We start from the raw sequence: 22,236 nt of genomic DNA on the forward strand, positions 1-22,236 counted from the left end.
AAACACTAAGAGTTGCAGCCTCAAAGCTCTGAGTGGTCCCGGGAGCTAGCTGAGAGTAAGAGAAGAGGGCTGTGTATGGAAGAACTCCAGACTGCAATGCAGGTAAAGGAGGATGAGCCCATTTAAGGGCTGGAAAAAGGTATAGATGGGGGATACCCAGAGACTAGGCTTCACAGCAGCCTAGGACAGAGTGTTGGAAACAGAGGAAAGAATAAGTTTATTGGCTGTTGCCAAGAGGTCTAGAAGGAGGAAAGTGTCCAGTGGATTTAGTAACACAGAAGTTACCGCTGATGCTTGTGAGATCTGTTTGGGTGGAGACACAGAAGTGGGCGCCGGGCTGTAGTGTGTCAAACAATGAGTGGAGGAAAAATGAGTGGGAGTGAAGAAAAGGGAATGTAGAAGTCTTTGGTAGTATATAAGGGGTGGCTGAATAAAGGTCTAATTTATTTTTAAATAGGTAAAGCTTAAGCATGATTCAGTCGAGAAGGATTAGATGAATAGATGGGAAAATGTAAGAATAACTGGTGGCATAAAGTTCTGAGATGTGTGTGTGTGTGTATATATATATATGTATATGTACATATATATATACACATATGTAAGTAGAGGCCCCAGGGCAGCTCTTTGTTTCAAAGTTTCATCACTAATGAAATTTTGCATACAATGTCAAAGTAAAGTTACTATCTGGATGAGAGTAAAAACTTCCCTTAAAACATATGTTTTCACTCTTATATGGATCCTAAGAAACTTAACAGAAGACCATGGGGGGAAGGGAAGGGGGGAAAAAAAGTTAGAGAGGGAGGGAGCCAAACCATAAGAGACTCTTAAAAACTGAGAACTGAGGGTTGGTGGGGGCTGGGGGAGAGGGGAAAGTGGGTGGTGGGCATTGAGGAGGGCATCTGTTAGGATGAGCACTGGGTGTTGTATGGAAACCAGTCTGACAATAAATTTCATATCAAACAAACCGTAATAGTGTATCCACCAGTACCTAATGTAGGCATATGCAGTTTAGGACAGGTTTACGTACCATAACAATATCAACAGTAATATTACCACCACCACTAACATTTACTGAATACTTTCTATGACCAAATATTGATCAACTCGCTTTGGGAGAATTATTTAATATGGGCAACAACTCTGTGGGGTAAACAAGAGTCATCCATGTAATAGAGTATAAATATTTCCTTTGTAAATATATTAATAATGTGCTGTCACATAGAGTAGGTAGACTTACTTATTATCTTTAGATCCTCCCATATTTCTAACTTGTTTGAAGGCCTAAAGAAGTAAATCAGAAAATATGAAAACAGTAATCAGGTAATCTAAAGGAAAACTTAAAACTTCATAGCTTTATATTTAATTATATTTTATTACAGGATAACTACAGGAAACAAACCCCATGAAATATAATAAAAGAACAATTGTAATTCCAGTAACCAAAGATAACAACCATTTCACTAGTATGTTGGTATATATCCTTTCAGTCTTTATCTTCCTTCTGAGCATATGCATATATGTATTGTGAAGTTATACAGGAAAATCAAGAATAACGTTTATTTCTTTCCTTTATTTACCATTTTACAAATAATGAAGCACATCAGTAATTCTTCAAAGGTAAATAATGAAGAACTTTTTGTTTTAAAGTATCGTTACTTTAAATATAGTAAATATATATTTGATGTTTCAGCCCACTGTAGCTATTATTCTTATTAATGTTCAAATTGCCCATCTTTGACCATTGGGGATACTATCCAAGTTGGTTCCTGAATCCTTCTAACATCACCCTATTAGTCTTTGATAGCTTCCTTGCTTACTGACAAGAAAAGCTGTTCTGGGTTCATCTTGTTCAATTCTTGCTATGGACCTGACATCACCCATTTCTCCAAGAGTCCTGGTTCCTTACAGCAGAGAATGGTAGTCTGTGACTGGAATCTTCGATTAAGGATATTCATTGCTGGGGCACCTGGGTGGCTCAGTTGGTTAAGCATCCAGTTTCAGCTCAGGTCATGATCTCAGGGTTCATGAGTTCAAGCCCGACATCGGGTGAGCTCGAGCCCCACTTCAGATGAGCTTGAGTCCCGCTTCGGGTGAGCTCGAGCCCTGCTTCAGGTTCCGTGCTGACAGTGCAGAACCTGCATGGGATTCTCTGTCTGCCCCCTCTCTCTCAAAAATAAATTTAAAAAATTAAAAAAAAAAAAGAAAAGGATATTCATTGCTACTGGAGACATCACTGTTTCTAAGCCTTTCTGGTAAAGTAAGCTAGTAAATATGTATTTATTTGCATGTACATATATTCAAAGAGATAAAATGTCATAAATTTGTACTGATACTTTTTTTTAAATGTTTATTTATTTATTTTGAGAGAGAGAGCAAGTGCTGTAGGGCAACAGAGAAAGGAGGAGAGAGACAAAGAATCCAAGCAGGCTCTGCACTCATGCAGAGCCTGACGTGGGACTTGAACTCACGAACTGCAAGATCATGACCTAAGCCGAAATCAAGAGGTGGATGCTGGATGCTTAACTGACTGAGCCACCATAATGATACGTCCAATTCAAAATTAGGATGACAGGATTTTTAACTTCATCTCCTTGATCTTACATCTGTATTTTTTTTCCCCACACTAGCAATCAGTGACACCAATGTAATTACCAATTTGCTTCATCCCTCACTCTATGCACAAGAGTCTCAGAATACCAATAGCAACATTGAAGAGTTTTAAGGGTTTGTTCACCTGGCATAATTTCCCTTTGCGGTTAGAACACCAACTACATATTTAGGTGAATTTGATTTATTTTACGATCTCTTTTTTGACATTGCTTTGCAAACACTAAATACAGTTTTATAAATATGTAAAATATCTGCATGGTTCCAAAGTCAAATTCACACAGCAATGTACCTTCAAAGAAGTCTGTTCCTATTCCTCTTTATTCTCCCCCTTCACAGGCAACTGTTAAAAAAATTTAACTTACCATTGTTTTGCTTTAAGTTTATTTATTTTGAGAGAGAGCACGTGAGCATGTGCACAAGTGGGGCTGGGGAAGAAAAGAGAAGGAGAGAGAGAGAATCCCAAGCAGGCTCCATACTGTCAGCAGAGAGCCCAACATGGGGCTCAAACCCATGAACCGTGAGATCATGGCCTGAGCCGAAACCATGAGCTAGATGCTTAACTGACTGAGCCACCCAGGTGCCCCACCGTTGTTTTGCTTTATATAAGCAAATATGCATAAAGATTCCTATCTGCCCCCTTAGATAAATAACATAGTATACACCTTTGTCTTCACTGTTAAAAAATATATATCTATATACCATCAAATCCCATCAAATCCTGGAAATCATTCCACTGAAGTACACAAATAATAGCCATCTCTCTTTTATTTTCTTCTTCTCTGTTTTTAACCTTGGCATAGTGTTCCACTGTGTGGAGCTATCACGTAGATGGAGTTCAGTGCTTCTCAAACCACCTATATGGAAGGACCAGTTTTATTTTTCTTTCCTGTTTCCAATCTATCACAGACTGATACTTTTGTAAAATACAATAAAAATAAATTCCGAGGAAAATAAAATTTAAAAAAAACCCACAAAGACATACAAACTACAAACCCATATTCTTTATTACTATTTCAGACATAAATTTACATTTCAATAAGTTGAGCTACCAATACAATTGTGGGATATTACTAGCTTCTTATCTTTCTTTGCCACTGAACTGACCTTAGAGCTTTAGTTATCTCCTCCCTAGACGACACAGGTTCAAGACAGATGGTGTAGGGGCGCCTGGGTGGCTCAGTCGGTTAAGCAGCCGACTTTGGCTCAGGTCATGATCTCGTGGTCCGTCAGTTCAAGCCCCGCGTCGGGCTCTGTGCTGACAGCTCAGAGCCTGGAGCCAGTTTCAGATTCTGTGTCTCCCTCTCTCTGACCCTCCCCCATTCATGCTCTGTCTCTCTCTGTCTCAAAAATAAATAAACGTTAAAAAAAAAATTTAAAGAAAGAACAGCAAAGATAAATGAGTTTAAAAAAAAAAAAAAAAAGAGAGAAAAGACATATGGTGTAAATCCTACAAGGTACCGCTGCAACCTTAAACTAATGTTCAAGCCTTGTGGTGGAATATATTCTGAATAAATTGGAAATTAAACAAAATTCAAAGGTCAGGTATTTTAATGCAAATAAACCACTTTTTCTTTTGAATGTCACTTCAAAAAAATTTCAAAGTGCTTTTTATAGAAATCTAAATAGGGGCGCCTGGGTGGCTCAGTCGGTTAAGCCTCCGACTTCAGCTCGGTCACGATCTCACCGTCCGTGAGTTCGAGCCCCAGTCGGGCTCTGGGCTGATGGCTCGGAGCCTGGAGCCTGCTTCCGGTTCTGTGTCTCCCCCTCTCTCTGCCCCTTCCCCGTTCATGCTCTGTCTCTCTCTGTCTCAAAAATAAATAAACGTTTAAAAAAAAAAAATTAAAAAAAAAAAAAAGAAATCTAAATAAAACAACATAAGAAAACGGCAGTTCCAAAAGTTTCAACATAGGAAGTACTTAGTGGTGGGGCAAATTAGGTATGTGTCTTCAAACTATATTTATCTGGGGGGACTGAGGTGAGATGGGGAAGAGTTATAGTCACCCAGAACATTTCTTCATGTTGACATCACCATCATTAGATGTCAAAAGTAGATTTAAACTTAGAGTTATAAGATGAGTAAGTTCTGGAGAGCTACTGGAGAGCATGGGGAGTACAGTTAATAATATTTCATTGTATGCTTGAAATTGCTAAGAGTGTATCTTTAGAGTTCTCACTACAAAAAAGAAAATGGTAACTAGGTGAGGTGATGGATATGTTAATTAGCTTGACTGTGGTAACCATTTTTTTTTTTTAATGTTTACTTATTTACTTTTGAGAGAGAGAGAGTGCGCATGCACAAGTGGGAGACATATCTGGGTATTTCTCTTTCTCCAATGTACATCCCTCTGAGTAAATGCACACAGGTCCCTTTAGAAAAATATCGGGGGACTCATTACTTCGCACACTTGCTGAAATATTGCAGGGATCTTTTCCCTGGGAACCCAACCATCTTTTCAGTCAGTGAGTCTTGGGTCTGAAAAGAGGCTCAACTCTGGAAACTGGGCATGGGATTACAGTTGTGGGGAAGGGGAGATCTCAGCCCCCTGCTTATCTTTTCTTGCTCTCTTTTGATCATGTATAAAGCATTACCCTTGTTGGCTACCCGATCTATTTCGTCCCTCCAGATGCCATGTTCTATTAACCATCTCCATAAGACTACAGGTTAGGTTCCCTTGGCTGCCCTTTCTTTTCTTTCTTAAAAAAAAATTTTTTTTTAATGTTTATTTATTTCTGAGAGGGAGAGACAGAGTGCAAGTGGGGGAGGGGCAGAGAGAGAGGGAGACACAGAATCTGAAGCAGGCTCCAGGCTCTGAGCGGTCAGGACAGAGTCTGTCATGAGGCTCGAACCCACAAACTGTGAGATTGTGACCTGAGCCGAAGTCAGATGCTTAACTGACTGAGTCACCCAGGTGCCTCTACAGTGGTAACCATTTCACAATGTATGCATTTTCAAAAAATGAAACAAAAATTTTTTTCACATTATCTTTTTTAAAGATTCCAATTCCAAATCTATGTAGAATAAAGTACTTTTTATGCAATGATTCCTTTCAAATGAGTTGTTTGATAAAAATCATCCCTAAATTAAATATGAGACTCTTTAATGTCACTAAAACATCTGTTTAAGAATTAAACCAGGGGTGCTCAGTGGGCTAAGCATCCAACTCTTGATGTCAGCTCAGGTCATGATCTCAAGATTCATGAGTTTGAGCCCCTTGTCCAGGCTCTGTGCTGATAGTGTGGAGCCTCCTTGGGGTTCTGTCTCTCTCTCTCTGCTCTTCTCTCTCTCTCTCTCAAAATAAATAAATAAAAATAAACTTAAAAAAAAAAAAAGAGAATTAAACCAATCCTGGGGCACCTGGGTGGCTCATTAAGGGTCTGACTCTTGGTTTCAACTCAGGTCATGATCTTACAGTCCTAAGGTCAAGCCTGTGCTGGTTAAGATTAGAGAATGAGACCTCTTTTTCTGCTCCTCCCCTGCTCTTTCTGTCTTAAAAAAAAACAAAAAAAAAACAAAAAAAACCAAAAAAAACCCCAAGATTCTTTCCTGATGAAACGTCATGGCCATTATCAATCTTCAATAATAATGCCAAGTGTTGAAAACACTGATGGATGTTTACTTGCGATTTATAAAACTGACAGAATAAGATTATCAAATCACTTATTTCTGGTTAATTATTATCATAATTAGTTCAAAGAGAAACTTAACTTGCCTGACAGGCTTCTATAAGACCAAAGTTGTCTGAAAACCAATACAAAAGCAGTCATAAGATTGGAGGCCTTATTTAAACACACTTTGTAAGGGCTCAACCCGTTTATCCAAATATTTTTCAAATGGACATTTCCCCCCCAAAATTGCAAACAGTAATTCAAATCAAAAGAAAGGCCAAGAAAAAAAAAAAATGAGATACTTAAAAGAGGAAACAGCGAGTAAGGAGAACTATCACAAACCCTTAGGAACTGAAGAAATTCTCTCTATACTGAGTAAGAAGAGAGGAATGACACCTCATCTTGAAAGCTGTCCAGGGCTATCCAGAAAAATAAACCCCTTTATTCTCTGGTTTCCCAGATTTTGCTTTTACTTTTTACCATAGACTAAATACAATATGTCTTGAATTTATATCATATACTCCTTCTTTGGGTGGCAAAGTCTTAAAGGGAAAGAAATCTTATCTTAATTATCCAGAATCCTCTAAAACATAGGGAATTCAGGGTCTTGCAGCAAACGGTAACCAAGAAGGAAGAATGCTACTATATTTATTGTGTCTGTTACTATGTTGCTTTTATAAAAAGTGCTATTTGCTTATTTCATTTGTCTTACTTCCCCAATAAAACCAAAACTTAAGGCAATTAAAACCTATTTCTCTGGGGCACCTGGGTGGCTCAGTCCGTTAAGCATCCGACTCCTGATCTCGTCTCAGGTCCTGATCTCGTCTCAGGTCCTGATCTCATGGCTCATGAGTTCAAGCCCCTGTAGGGCTCTGCACTGACAGCACAGAGCCTGCTTGGGATTCTCTCTCTCCCTCTCTCTCTGCCCCTCCCCCACTTGCTCTCTATCTCTCTCTCTCTCTCCAAATAAGTGCTTTGTGCTCAGTAAACTGTCATGGTGAGGTCAATTATCATTATTGTATGCTTATGTTATATTTGCACTTTATTTTGTTAATAATATAAAATGTAAATTCATATGCCTTGTTCAAAATGTATGTCCACATGCTTTTCCTATTATACCACCAACTCTTCAAGCAGCTTCACAACATCTAGTTCAGGAACACGTTCTATAAGCACTCAGTAATTAAATTTCTGAATAAGGTCAAAGTGATATAAGATCTATTTAAATGGAAACCAAAATACACGCAAATATTGTTGACCTAAATACTTTGTGCATCAAAGTAGAGGACAAAATAGGATGAATTCAATGACAGTTACTGAATATTTTTCTAAACAAGTCTATATATTATGAGCTTTAATTAGAAAAATAAGGAAACAAAGATGTTTTAAAAATATTTTAGTGTATTCTACAGATTTAAGTGCCCCCATATAAACAAAAAATGATGTTAACTTGCACTTACCTGTTTTTTAGCAGAGCCGTGAGGCTCTCGGAATTGAGTTGCTGCATTAAGGCCTCTCTCAGGGTTGGAAGCATGGACAGCACTGTAATGCAAACAGGAGATAAAACAGGTTCCAGGTGATAGGACTGCCTTCATGAGAAATGCACATTGTTTTAGGCTATACGATAGGACTAGTGACTAGCAGGGGTTGGGAGGGAATGTCAAGGCTAGAGTTTTCAAATTGTTATTATTTTGAATAATAAAAACTGATTATATACTAATAAATCATTTATCTGCTTATGTTAAGTGAACAGGATTATATATATTTAATATATATATATATATATATATATATATATAACGATCATAGCAATGTAAACAAGTACACATACAAGAAAGAATGGGAAGAATTATTCTGAGATGTTAACAGTGGTGATCTTTGGGCTATGGATTATTAACAATCGTCTCTTTTTCCTCTTCTTTTCTGTACTCTCCAAATGTTTTTTACAATGAATTTATTTCTGATATAATAAAATGATCAAAAACATTTTTATCTTTAGCTATATTTTTGTTTCATATTTTATTTGTAATTCTAGAAAAGTTTATTTATTAAATATTGCAAAGCAATAAGCACTTATTGTAGCCAAGACAAAAGTGTGTCAGGCCGGGAATTAAGAGCTGCTAAGTTGTAGTTTTGGTTTTACCAATGGTTATTGCCTGTAACTCCCAAGGAGTTGCGTGAAGAGACAGTACTCCATGGAAAAAAGACTTCATGTAATTTATAAGAGTTTATTTATGGCTCTATGTATGGTGTAAGAAATACTGGAGAAATGCACATATACAAATTAAAAATTAGTTTCTAACACTAAATAAGTAATGATAACAAAATGAAAAAATATCAAGAGATCACAAATACCACATTCTAAAAGGGAAAACTTCAGTGTATAATTTTTATTTCTTGACTAGGTAAGACATGTTAATTATAAAATGCATTATTATTTTTTTCTATAGAAAATTTAGCTGTTAGTCTACTTTAGACATTTATTCCAGTGCTACTCTATGTAGCTTTAGCATATTTCCTCAAGTTGTATGATTGAATCGCCTAAGTCATTTAGACCATTAACTAAAGTCGCAGCTCAGAGCCAACATAAAAGGTGGCTTATCTCTTAGTGTAGTTGATATATACCTAGCTCAAATGCGAGATGCTACCTTACCAAGAAAAATCAAGGCTAGAGTCCTACATTCAGAAAACAGAGTTAATAGGGAACTAGTTTAAAGATTATGTGGTAAAACAACATGATTTAAGAAGAGTCTCTTCACCAATTCCCCTGATAAGAGCCTTTTACTTTCCCTTTAAGCCTATTCAATTCTTCTCTTCCAGGCATTTTTTTTTTTTTTTTAACAGTGAACAAATATATTTCTGTATCTAGTTGAATACAGCATTCATGTTTTTCTTTAGCCATCCGGTCTCCATGATAAACACCCCTCAGTCCAACCACAAATCACAAAACAACCCTTCACCAGTTATGAGTCTGTGTGACCCTGAGGAAGTTATTTAACCTCTCAGTGCTTCAGTTTTCTCTGTAAACTCAGGATAACATTGGATCTACCTTACAGAATTGTTGTAAGGACTGATTGAGACATATAAAGGATTTAGAACAGTGCTTCTTTGCACATGAGAATGCTTGGTAAGTGTTAGCTCTTATTATTATCCTTATTTGGCCTCTTCTGGCACATTCCAGTTTGTATATTCTTAACATGTGAGAGTCAGAAATGGACCTGTACTCCAACTACTCCAGAGCATGTGTACTGTAACTACCTTTGATCTGAACCACAATTTTATTACTGTAGTCTAAGATTAATTTAGTATTTCTAGAAGTCATATCAAACTGTTTATAACAAGCTTATGTTCAACTAGAATTCCCAACCTTTATTCATGTATCTTGCTTGCAAGCAAACTTAGACAATTCTGTATCTGTACAACAGACTTTTAATGCAGAACAATTCATTTATCCCAGCCTAGCACTGTGTCATGTATAAATTTCATAAGCATCTCTCCTAAATCTTTAGTAAAATCATGAAGATAAAGCCACTGGGCAGAACACAGAGAAGCATTTCATTAGATGCTATCTGTCAAGTTGGGGCCAACTTTTTGGGTAAAAAAAACCCAGCTATATTTACCTGAAAGTACTAAATTTTTCTAGTATACCCATTACATATTATTCAGAAGGATAAAAACTTAATCATATGATTTGCAACCCCATTATCAATGCATACCAGAAAGCTAATTTGGAAAGTTTTTCAGTGGACCTATATTTGGCTCCTATCCTATTCTATTTTTAATTACCTAAGCAGCTATTTATTCATCTGAGGGTTGTGATGATCATGGAAATGTGCCACCAAATCCAAATCTGCTAGGAGGAGCGTGGTGGGCTGGCAGCCCCTGCTGCCACCCCTCTTGGGTCCATTACCAGATCCGCACCACTCCCAGACAATGAGAGTGCTCCATGGAGATACTAACACAGATCCATTCCTGTAGGTCTTGTCTACCAGGGAACTTGGGCTTAAGGACTTCCCACTGGCCTGCTAAAACTTTCTTGAAACTGTGCTGTAGACTTGAGACTTTTTTACCCAATCTTCCTTCTCCCTTCCATTCACATGAAAGACCTGCACTATGGTCTAAAGGCTTTCCTTGCCTCCTTCTGCTCTCACTCCTTTATCCTTCACAGCTGTTTCCCCTAATATATCTCTTGATAGCTAATCCCATGTTAGCATCTGTTTCCCAGAGGACCCAAACAGACACAAGGGTCCATGTCAAATTGAAAAATATTTTGAGACTCCAGACTACCTTATTCAATTTAAAGAATTATGTAATTTTTAAAAAGTTATTTTATTTACAGAGTATTTATTAAGCACCAAGCACTTTACATGCATTATTTCATCACATTCTACAAAACATTTATGAAGTGGGTTTTATGATGATTATTTTACAGAAAAGAGAACGGAGATTTAGAGTTGCCCAAAGACACAGACATCACAAGGAAAAACTGGCAACCGGACTCATTGTGCTTTATCCGAGTTGTCATCACACACAGTGTTTATGATTACTGTTTGCTTTATAGAATGAAGTATTAGCATTATACTAAAAATAACCTTTAAACGCAGGAAAAAAATTTTACTTTCAAAACTAAACAAAGAGAATCTACCTTTATAAATTCTTTCTAAATTAGCTGTTCTTGAAAGAAGTGTTAGAGAAAAAGTTTTAACCAATAAAAAAGAAAGAGGGGAGCACCTGGGTGGCTCAGTTGGTTGAGCGTCTGACTTCGGTTCAGGTCATGATCTCGCGGTTTGTGGGTTTGAGCCCTGCATCGGGCTCTGTGCTGACAACTCAGAGCCTGGAGCCTGCCTCAGATTCCATGTTTCCCTCTCTCTCTCTCTGCCCATCCCCTGCTCTTGCTCTGTCTCTGTCTCTCTCTCTCAAAACATTAAAAAAAAAACAAAAAGAAAGAAAGAGGTTTGACATGGATTTGAGAACTAATTCTTGAAGGGTTATGCCAGTTAGAACACTTGTTCTCTTCAAATGTGGGCAGTTGACTGTGTTACAGCATTCTCCCAGTAGGCTTCCGGGTTAAATTATTACCATTAATTCATGTTGAGTAGTATATACTACTGTGCTACACTCACGGGTCTGTAGTTGCCTACTGTGCATTTAACACACTTAGGACTCTTTACTACAGCATAGGAGGCCCCATGAAATCAGGCCTATCCTTGTAGACTTACTTCCCACTGCTCATTCCGCTCTAGCTACTTAGCCCTTTTGCTATTTCTTGAATGTGCCAAACTCATTTGCCACCATAGCATTTTGCTCCCTCCACTGTATCATTTAGTTCTCAAGGAGGCCTGACTCTCCTGATTGCCATTTCTTAAATCCCCACCTCTCACACAGCTTTATTCTCCTTATAGGAGCTATCACTACCTGAAGTTATTTATTTGTTTTATTATCGTTTGTTACTCTCACTAGCATATAAATTCTAAAGGTCAGGGATTTTTTTTTGTTTTTTTATTGTTCACCTTTTGTTTTCCCAGTACTGGGTACCTCAAGTATTTGATGAAAAAATAAGTGAAATCAATGAACCTTTACTGTATATTGTATTTATTTATATTGATTTTTAAAATCCATGTTAAATGATGTATTGCAGTTAAATCATATAAATATTTGCTAGACTTATCGTTCTTCTTTTGCCTTTTCCTCTAACTTTGGTCCTAGAGGTATGCAAATTAGTATAAATCATCAAGGAACTTTACACATGTAGAAATGTTTCTCTTTGCCTTACCGGTCATATTGCAAGTCCTCTGGTTACTTTCAAAATGATACTGTCGTCGTGCTTGAGCAATGTATTCTGCAGCCTCTCTTTCTTGTATTTCTCTGATTTTCTTCTGTCCATATTTTCCCAGGATATATACTCCTAAAATTATTTTTTTTAAAACAAGCAAGTATATTAATCTAATTAGACTGTTAAAAATTCCAAATAGTATTTTAAACCTGCTTCATTGCTATAAGGCTTATAGCAATGAAAAGCTAAAAATCGTAACGTTTAAAAACCTAAGTTAAAAAACTTGTGTAAGAATTGTGACCTAAATAGAAGGAAAAGGAGACTGACATTTAACAGCCAATGATGGACGGATGGCCAATAAGGACTAGGCCTGAAGAAACAGAAACAAATTAAATGTACAAAGTCTAGCAGTGCCTTTAATAGTGAACTGGAGATATTTTAAGTGTCCAGCAACAGGGGATTGTTTAAATAGATTATAGTCTATACATACAATAGTCTTATGAAATCTTAGGTAGCCATTAAAAACCACATTGCTAAAATAGTTAATAATCCAAGGAAATATTCATATTATATTGCTAGATTTATAAAATAAGATCCTGGATGTTTCCCTTTTTAACATAAGTAGATACATAGAAAAACAGATGGGTTTTAACATATAATAAACAATGATCATTATTGAATAGTGGGATAGCAGCTGATCTCTTTCTTCTATTTGCTTCTTGGTATTTTCCATATTTTCTTCAGTCAACATATTTTTTTAAACTTAAGATGAAATATTTATGTATTTATTTATAGATAAAAATTTTAAAGAATTCAAGAAAGGTAGGTTGTCAGGCAGACATCTAGAAATAGTAACTTCAGTGGAAAAGAGAGATGGAAGATACAGAAATTCCTAAATTACAACACTACAGCATAAAAATATAGGTGGGATCATGAGGTCTATAATTTTGCTGAGCACATTTCAACACAGACAGTATGATACAAATGTGCACATTTTATTCTATGCCCCAGGGGCAGTCAATTGTCCTAACTGTGAATGTGAACACTCCAGAGTGGTTAGTTAGCATTTGACCAAAAGCCACACTCCAAGGTTTAAGTACTTCACCTAACTTTTATCTAGCATAATGAATATCAAATGGATTTTCATAGATTAAATCAGTGGTGTTTAAGATACTGGATTAGCTAAAACTATTTTAGTAATACTCACTTGAGCAAGAATATAAGGAATCTAGCCAAGTCCTTCTTCCCTAGGAATGGTTTAGCCTTGAAACCTCAACTGCTAGTTAAGTGGATTCTTCTTAGTGAAAGGAGTTAACCAAATGTCAAAGTTGCTAACCAAATGGCCAACAGAATCCTACCACTGGAATACTGCTGCATTTGCTTCAGGCTAATCTTTCATGCGCGGTTCTGTTGCGGTACCGAAAGAGGACACGAACTTCAATAAGCTCATAAAACGTAGTTAGGATACTGTTTTATTTATCCTGGCTAATAGATTGCTTTTATGTGTGTTAGAACTTGTTTCATTATAACCTGGCAACAAATTTGTAAGGGAGTAACTAATCCTCACCTATCTCCAACTGTCTGTGGCCCCCAATATCTGCCAAAAAGAACCTAAGAACTTTGCAAGACCTAAATCATTGGATTTGGTCTATTTGTCACAAGTGGGGATAAGGCAGCCCTTTAAGAACTGCAAAGCAAGCACATAGCCTGAAATATTTTCACTAATATAAGCATTATAGATAAACTGATAACATATATATTCTAAAAAATAATAGTTCAGTAAAAAGTATGTCCTGCAAATAATGAGAAATAAAGTATGACTGTTATGTTTGTATGCAAATAAATGTATTGTAATTATGTTTAAAGAGCAAATAAATGTCATAAGTGGCTTCATAACTACTTTTCTTGTAATCCTTTCTCAATAAACTGATGATAGTGCCATAATACCAACAGAATGAAGAAACTGGCTTATGCTTCACTAACTCTTTGACAGGCAATTCTTACATAACAACTAATTCTCAATGAATTGTATTTTATTTGCACAACAGATTGCTTAAAGTTATGTGTAAAATTACTATTATTTCTCAAATAATAGTAATGATGTAAAATGAAACACTGCAATGATGCCCTCTGTGTAGCTAAGAATTTTCTGGAATAACAGTAAATGACTAGCATATGTGTTTTTCTGGGAGAAAAGGTACACTGCTTTCATAAGATTCTCAACAGTATCTGATAAAAATTTTTCAGGAACTACTTACCATGTTTGTTTGATAAGTGTAGTATATTCTAACGAAAGCTAAAAGAACATGAATTGTTGTGGATTGAACTGTATCACACCTATCCTTCCCAATTCATATGTTGAAGTCCCCTTACTTCAGAATATGACCTTATTTGGAGATAAGGTCTTTATAGAGGTAATCAAGTTAAAAGAAGGTCATTAGGGTGGGCTCTAATCGAACTCGACTGGTATTCTGAAAAGAGGAAACTTGGACACAGACATGTGTTGAAGGAAGATGATGTAAAGACACAGAGGAGATGACCATCTACAAACCAAGGAGAAGGGTCTGCAAAAGATCCTTCTCTTATGACTCTCAGAAGAAACAAATCCTGCCAACACATTGATCTTGGGTTTCTGGCCTCCAGAACTACGAGACAATACATTTCTGTTGCTTAAGCCACTCAGTTTGTCGTACTTAGTTATGGCAACACCAGCAAACGAATACATAGAATTAGGATATTTGTTATCCTATTATTATTATTATTTTGAGTTAGCATTGAAGTCAGTTCCCATAAATGGTAAAATTTAGCCAGGGTCTCATTCCTAAAATTAACATATTCTGATTTTTTTTTCCCTAGGAAAATAAAAATGAAGACAGAGAATTCATTAGCTAAAATATGGGGCTCAGGATCATCTATATACTCGATTGGCTGCCTGAATCTGACCTGAAGACAGTAGGTATTGATGGTTGTGGCACCAACTAGGCAGGTAATTTTGAGCAAGACTCTTCCTCTCTCTGTGTCTAGATTTTTTCATCCATAAAATGAAAGACTGGGTTTATAAGGTGCTTTAAAAATTTCTTCTGTGCTATGGTTTTATTTATGAATAATGAAAACATTCATGAAATACCTCAAAACTAAATATAAATGTTTTGAGGTTTCCTTTCAGAACACTCCTGGTAAAGCAAAGTATCTTCTAGTCTTCCCACATCATAAATTCAGTTTTGGGGTGCCTGGGTGGCTTAGTCAGTTAAGTGTCTGACTCTTGATTTCTGCTCAGGTCATGATCTCATCTGGAGTTGGGCTCCATGCTGACAACGTGGATCCTGCTTGGGATTCTCTCTCATTCTCTCTCTCTCTCTCTCTCTCTCTCTCTCTCTCTCTCTCCCTCTCTCTGCCCTTCTCCCATTCAAGCTTACTCTCTCTTTCTCTCCCTCTCGAAACAAAGAAGCTTAAAAAAAATAACTACTCGTCATGCCCACTGACTAGAAGAGCTTAGCACAGTGCCCACTGGGCACCCAACAAATGGTAGCTATTACTATTAAAAATCTGTAACTCTTGTATTTCTAATCATATCACCTTCAACACTACAGGCACTTGATAACTATGTCTTATGTTAACTGAAATGTAACATGTTGTAGAACCTTTCCCTTGAAGATACAAAACACTAGGATTATTTTCTCTTTCTATCCCTGTGGACTTCCCCCACCCTTTCTCATTCTTCTTAATCTGTAATTATAAAGCTCTCAATAGATTTTTCAAAAAATTTATAACTATCTCTTAAGTATACTCTTTTGCTCCTTGTTCCATTACATCTAATCTACCATTAGGTTATTCCATAAATCTGAAGGGGTACGCTATTCTGAGATTGCTAAAGAGAGATTATTTTCCTTCCTTCAGTAGTGCCAAAAAATATTTTATTTATAGTTCTTCCATCATACATATGTCTTTAACTTCTACAAATAAGATAGATTTAGTAGTCTTGGCATAAGAGAAATATACAGTCCCTGAATTATGAAAATTTCAACTTCGTGATGATACAAAAGTAATACGCATTCAGTAGAATCCATACTTTGAATTTTGATCTTTTCCTGGGCTAGCAAATATGTGGTACAATATTCTCTGGTGATGCTGGGTGGCAGTGAGCCCCACTCCCAGTCAGCCATTCCATCACTGAGAGTAAACAACTCTTACGATCATTCAGAACTCATTCAACCATTCTGTTTTTCACTTTCAGTACAGTATTCAATAAGTTACATGAGGTATTGACGCTTCATTATAAAACAGGCTTTTGCCCAACTGTCACCTAAAGTTAAGTGTTCTTCAGATAGACTAGGTTAAGCTATGATGTTTGGTAGGTTAGTTGTATTAAATGTACTTTTGACTTACGATGAGTTTATTGGGTCATAACCCCATTGTAAGTTGAGGGAGCTCTGTACATTAGATGTTAATGGCTGAAGATACTGGAAAATATACCTTATTGGTAAAGGATTTCTCAAAGAATGCTGTAAAAGTTTACCTAAAAACTTAGTGATTTGTGATACACCTCAGAGATCAGGAAAAGACTCTCCTCACCATCAACAAGCTGATTTCAAGCTTTCAAGAATCAACGGATCTGAGTTATTGATGTTAAAAGTATTGTTAATTTCACATTGTTTGGGGGCAATAGAATATAATCTAATAGTAAGAGAGAGGCAATCAAATTGTTTGGAAAACTGCTGTTCTTGTTTTTAAGTACTTCTGTAACCGAAGCATGTAGTTAGTGATAATTGCTCAAAAAGTCAAATTCTAAAAATTCCCTCTTAACATTCCTATGCTTCCTTCTCCTATATCTCACATGGCTTTTTATTCTCTCCTTCAAGTCCCTGCATATTATGGCATGACTGTCCTATGGGGCAAAAGGCTCTCAGGATTATCTTCCTTGTTTCCAAATCGCCTCTCAGCCTGTGCAACTCAGTTACACCAGCTGAATGGGCACTGATCCCAACCTTGAAGATCCCCAGGAAGACGGCACAACATCTCTCAAACATTTCCTACTGCATAATTTGTATTCTAAAGAAGCAGAAACAGAACTAAAACACTGATTTGTGTTTGTCTAGTATATACCTCCCAGTCATTTAGAATAACTGTGCAGTTTTCAAAAATTCAAATTAATTTTTTTTTTTTTATTGAGACAGAGAGAGAGCCCGCGCAAGCGAGCTGGGGAGAGGGGCAGAGGAAGGGAGGAGGAGGGGGGATAGACGGAGAGAGAGAGGGAGAATCCCAAGCAGGCTCCAGGCTCACTCACTAAGCCGCCCAGGCGCCCCTAACTTTAAACAACGCTGGAAGGGCAGGCTTTAGGTAACTCTCCCAGAACATTATGAAACTTCTGCGAAGGATGAAAGCCAAATAAAATACGGAGAGTGCCAAAGAGAAACGAAGAATCTCCCAGGAAAACAATTTGAAATATGTGTCGGTAAGAGAATGATTATCTTGAAACAGAAACTTAATTGTGGTGGGTTCTCCCAAGGTCCGCGAGAAGAAAGGGGAGGAGAGAAACAGAGTAAGGGGCAGCTTCAGGACAAAAGATACAAATCCCACAACCGCAGAGACGGGAAGACCCTTACGGGTTCGTCACCCAGCGCCCCGTCCGACCGGCGAGCGAAAGCCCCTCCACATATCCGGGACTATGGTCGCCCGGCCTCTATTTTCCAAGACAGTCACCTCTCTTCCGCCCCCTTCTCCCAATGTCCCTTTCCGAGGACGCTGTCACCCACCTCCGAGCACTGTGCCCAGGAAGATGCATTTCTTTTTGTGACGTTTTAGAAAATTCCACATAGAGCTCAGCATCTTCAGACCCTGAAGGTGCGGGCTAAGGGCGGCGGGGGTGGGGAGGGGCTGTTCGCCAGGAAAGCGTTTCCTCGTCACTTGGCCCCAACGACCAGGCAGCACCTCCGTAGTCCCGCTCGGTGCTCTCCAGAAATCACAAACGCGACTTTCCGCAGAGACTGTCACCGGGGCGGGGAGGGGGCGTGGACTACAGGCGAGCAGCTGCGCTTTCTGCTGCTGCCGCCGCGCCGCCGTCGCCGCTCACTGGTCCGGGCCCCCCGGGTCCGTCTAGAATTCGCTCCCGAGTGCATCGCCGTTCGACTTCCCTGGAAACCGCGGCTCGCGTCCGCCGCGTTCCGTTGCCGGCGCTCCGCTGCTGTTGCTTCATCCTCGGGCGCTGAGCGCCACGGCCCGGGTGCAGGATGGAGGCAAAAGCGGCCTCCACGCCGGCTACTGGCGGCGCCGGGTGCTCGGTGACGGCGGAGGAAACCGAAAAGTGGATGGAGGAAGCGATGCAAATGGTGAGGAGCCCAGGCGGTGCGTGCCGTGGGTGGGAACTTTTCTTTGGTCCCTCTTCCCGACCCGGGCATTTAAGCAAACGTCCTGCGTGTGCTTTCTCGTCACCATAATCTCGATGGCGGTCACATTTCTGGGTGAACTGCTGGCTTTACTCCCCTGAAGTTTTCTTTAGTCCATTCGCACAGTGCTGTGGGGGAAGGAGGAGAGGAAATACAAAAATCATTTCTTTTTTCACTGGTATCAAGTATGAACCAAACACCCCCATTCAGCTGCTGCTGGTATGTACGTGCTGCGTCCCCTTCTTTCCCCGAAGACACACTCGCAAATCCGGAAAGTTACATTATTGTGTATTTATGACCTCTTGAACCTGTCTAGTAGGAGAAAGGACCCTGAGGATGTGTCTGATAGAGAGCAGGGTAAAAACAAGTCCCTGTACAGTCAGATCTACCATTCATTCATTCATCCTTCCATGCTACTGCCCTGTTTTTTTTTTCACTTCCCTCTCTCGCTCCGTTCAGGACTGCTGATTAAGAAGAGCTCTAATCAGATTTGTGTATAATCTAAGCTTTACCCATACTTACGAGGACCAGTGAGCTCTTTAATAGGGATAAAAGTGTGTGTTGGCTTATATACGTATATGTATATAAATATATGCACGTGCACACATATACATGTGTAAAATGCCCTTGAGTTTTACATTTCTCTAAGGCTGCTGTAAAATCTTTTTTCATACATGCTTTTGATTATATTCTTTTTTTTTTTTTTTTCATATTCCTATCCTTAGTGGCTTCTGGTCTCCAATAGTTAATTAGTTCCATAATTATTAATTCACTCCATACATGTTTATTGAGTACACTATGCTTGGCATTGGAAATTTAGTACTGCAGCTGATTTTGGTACATTCTTTGTTCTCTACTCATACTATTACCCCTGCATTCATTCTCTATTACAACCAAATATTTTTCTCTAAGCCATGATGTATTACAGCATCTCTCCATTTGTTTCTGTTACTTACATAATGTTCTTTTAAACTTGTTTCTCATACTTTTTTGGAAGTGACTCACAATAAAAAAAGTCTACTTTATATTACAACGCAATAAACTCACACATAACTATAACTGAAATAAAAGTTTCACAGAACAGTATTTAACCTTCCTATGTACAGTTTTCCTGGTACTTCAATTTCATTGAGTTTTTTTGTTGTTTTTTTTTTTTTTTTTTTTTTTTTGCGGGGGTTGCTATTTATGACAAATGTTCCATCTGTGAGCCTCTCCAGTCAGAAGTTCTCTGAAATGATGCTGTTGGCCTTGGCTAGTAGGAGGATGGAGTCATCTGACTCCCCCATCCTGTTAACTGGTCCACAGATAGTGTAGGTTTTAAACTGGTTGTTGAACCTACTTGTCACCTGGTCAACCTCAGCCAGGTTCATCTGGATGGGCACATGGTCCTCTTGGCCCAGATGATGCCCTTGCTGGTAGAGCATTTCCATGTCACATCCACATCCACAAATTGGCTGATGTGGTACTGCTGGTCCTGATCCACTGACTTGATTTTAGGACCTATTCTTTGAACACATTTCATGATTTATTTCCTCCATTAAACTTACAAGATACATAGCATTCTGATACTTTGATTATTGTTCACATACACATTTAAAAATTAATTTGTAACTTGTAATATGGATGTTTGTCCTGAACTTCTTTTATGTTACTAATTACTCTAAGTTGGAGACAAGGAGTTTTCGCTTGACATCTATGAGAAATAAGCCCACTGACCTGATCAAAGGAAAGAGGCCAAGACTCGGAGCACAGTGAAGCAAGGCTTTAATCAACCAAGCGTGGGTGTCTGATGAACAGGCACATTGGTGACGGTCACAGCAGGCAATTTATCTCCTAGCACACAGGTCCCTCCCCTGATTTCTCATTGGCTGAGTACTACAGAGGTTACAGCCTTTCCCGGAGGTTGCCTATGCCCATGTAAGGCAAAAGGTAGTCTGATTGGGACAAACCTATTCCCTGCAGTGAGGCAGAGACTTTCATTCCCTCCTCCCTTTATTCTATGGCACATGTTCATTGCAAAACCTGTGAAAATAAGTCCACCAGACAGAGAGCGGAAGAAGAACCAGGAAGTGAAGTGTCTAAGGGTTTGGGACTCCATTGTAGGGGGGTGGGGGTGGGGGTGAGGGTTGCACATATTTCCAGTAGGTTGTAGACCTATTAGGTTAACTGGACAGCCCAGCTTTCATTTAGTATTTCTGAAAATGAACCATCTCCTTTACTTCTCACAATATCAAAATTTCACTCTTCCCCAAATCATTTCAGTAATATCTTAGGCAGCTTCTTATGGGGGAGGATGATAATATATACACAGGAAGCTAAAATATCTTAAAGTAAGCCCTCATCCTTCCGTAGGTGAGAGCTCTGGAGGGCAGACGATGCCTGAATGCTAGGAAGTCAGAATTTGCGGGCCCTTTTGTCTACTTTCATTTGCTTCCTGAGCTCTCTTCAAACTATTTATGTCTGGAGATTTTCCGAGATGCTACCATAGAGGACTGAATGGAGGTTTTCAGAAACAGCAGACTTTAATAAGTCATTGAGCATTCCCACTCCTGTATCCGAGCTGTGTTGGGTTTTTTTTTTTTTTTTTTTCATCCTTTCATTTTTTGGGTCTTTATTTTCCTTTAACCTTTAAGTGTCGTTTGTTCATAATATATTGGGACATTTCATTCACATACCTCTGCACTATTCTCTAGATTTCTGGCCTAAACACTTAAGTCCTTTTACTACCTTTTGCTGCCTCTCCCTGGGGTTTCCCTTCCTACTCTATAGAAGGAGATGGATCCAAATAGTTTCCAAGATCTCTCTGGCCTTGACATTTTTGTCTCTTAATTGGATTATAAGCACTTGGGGATGGGATTGCCTAGTTTACCTATTCCTACACAGGGTCAAGGAGGCCCTTGTGGTTTGGGCCGGTATGTGTTCTTGCAGGCCTTAAACAAAGGGGAAGAAGTGCTTGTCATAAATCTTGTTCTTTGTCCAATCATCCCCTCCCCACTACGGAAACTTCAAATCTTAAATCACTTCGAAGATAAGGTGATTCAAAGTACACTACGTACTTATGAGAAGCGTTTAAGATGAAACCAGAAACGTATCTAGGGCCAAATCTGTTAAGCTCTGAGGAATTTGAAAGTGCAATATGCCGTATTCATGTAATAGGTAGGATACTAGCATTTGCATAACTTTTGTACAGAGTAGACATATTTATATGGCCAATACAGATAGCTAGAATGTCTGGCTCTGACGATCTTGGTCTTACTCTCTTCATGTTTAAAATAAAGTGTTTGCACTAGGAAATTTCTATCCTAGTTTGTGATTTTAATATACCAACATAAGCCTGGGTTATAAAAGAAGGGAAAATGGTTTTGAGAGAGCTTAAAAATGTATTTTTTAAAAAATGTCATCTAAAATTAGTGAGTTTGTACAAAAATCAATACAACCCTACCAGTCTAATCATTACAACATTTTTGGAAGGCAAGCTGGCATAATGTAATTAGCAGCCTCAAAAAATAAATGTTCATATCATTTGACCTTGTAATACAGTTGTGTGGCATTTATCTTAAGGAAATAGTTTGGAAGCATAAAAGCAATCCTTGTCATTTCAGGGTTCTATGTAATAGGGAAGACTAGGAAGCATTTAAAACTTCCAATGAAGGGAAATGGTTAAATTGTGGTATATGACTGTGTTGAATAATGTGCTGTTATTGAAACGATTATGAATACTAGGTACAAACATGACATTAACTATCACAGCTACATGTGATATTCAACATTAGGCAAACAGAAATACAAATTATTTTATATTATATGGGTATGTTTAAAGTTGGGATAGGCATATGTTCAAACCCCAGAGTGGCTACTGACAGC

The 22,236-nt window shown here is 38.3% G+C and overlaps 2 protein-coding genes and 1 pseudogene across 9 annotated transcripts in view; 1 reads left to right on the plus strand and 2 right to left on the minus strand.

Moving 5' to 3' along the window:
* The window catches only part of PEX3 (peroxisomal biogenesis factor 3), a 34,972-nt gene extending 16,906 nt beyond the window's left edge, over nt 1–18,066 (minus strand). For 3 of the 4 annotated variants that reach the window (XR_002074064.2, XR_002074063.2, XM_019425088.2), the window contains exons 1-4: nt 17,743–18,066; nt 11,990–12,121; nt 7,677–7,758; nt 1,238–1,281 (exon numbers count right to left, since the gene is read on the minus strand). Coding sequence is in view for 2 of the 4 variants with exons in the window: in XM_019425088.2 (XP_019280633.1) it covers nt 1,238–1,281; nt 7,677–7,758; nt 11,990–12,121; nt 17,743–17,815 (331 nt within the window). In the remaining 2 variants the exon portion in view is untranslated. The remainder of the gene's footprint in view (nt 1–1,237; nt 1,282–7,676; nt 7,759–11,989; nt 12,122–17,742) is intronic. The other variant, XM_019425087.2, reaches the window with a different exon arrangement.
* Nucleotides 18,067–18,140: 74 nt separating this feature from the next.
* ADAT2 (adenosine deaminase tRNA specific 2) overlaps nt 18,141–22,236 on the plus strand; it is a 48,825-nt gene continuing 44,729 nt past the window's right edge. For 2 of the 5 annotated variants that reach the window (XM_053904416.1, XM_053904417.1), the window contains exon 1: nt 18,142–18,315. In XM_053904416.1, the coding sequence (XP_053760391.1) occupies nt 18,217–18,315 (99 nt within the window). In that variant the 5' untranslated portion in view covers nt 18,142–18,216. Of the gene's footprint in view, nt 18,332–22,236 lie in introns of all 5 variants that reach the window. The other 3 variants (XM_053904415.1, XM_019425089.2, XM_053904418.1) reach the window with 3 other exon arrangements.
* On the minus strand, nt 19,590–19,894 carry LOC109252534 (40S ribosomal protein S21-like; annotated as a pseudogene).

Source organism: Panthera pardus, unplaced genomic scaffold (genome assembly GCF_024362965.1).
Source record: "Panthera pardus isolate Hobbes unplaced genomic scaffold, ASM2436296v1 HiC_scaffold_17, whole genome shotgun sequence".
Lineage (NCBI taxonomy): Eukaryota > Metazoa > Chordata > Mammalia > Carnivora > Felidae > Panthera > Panthera pardus.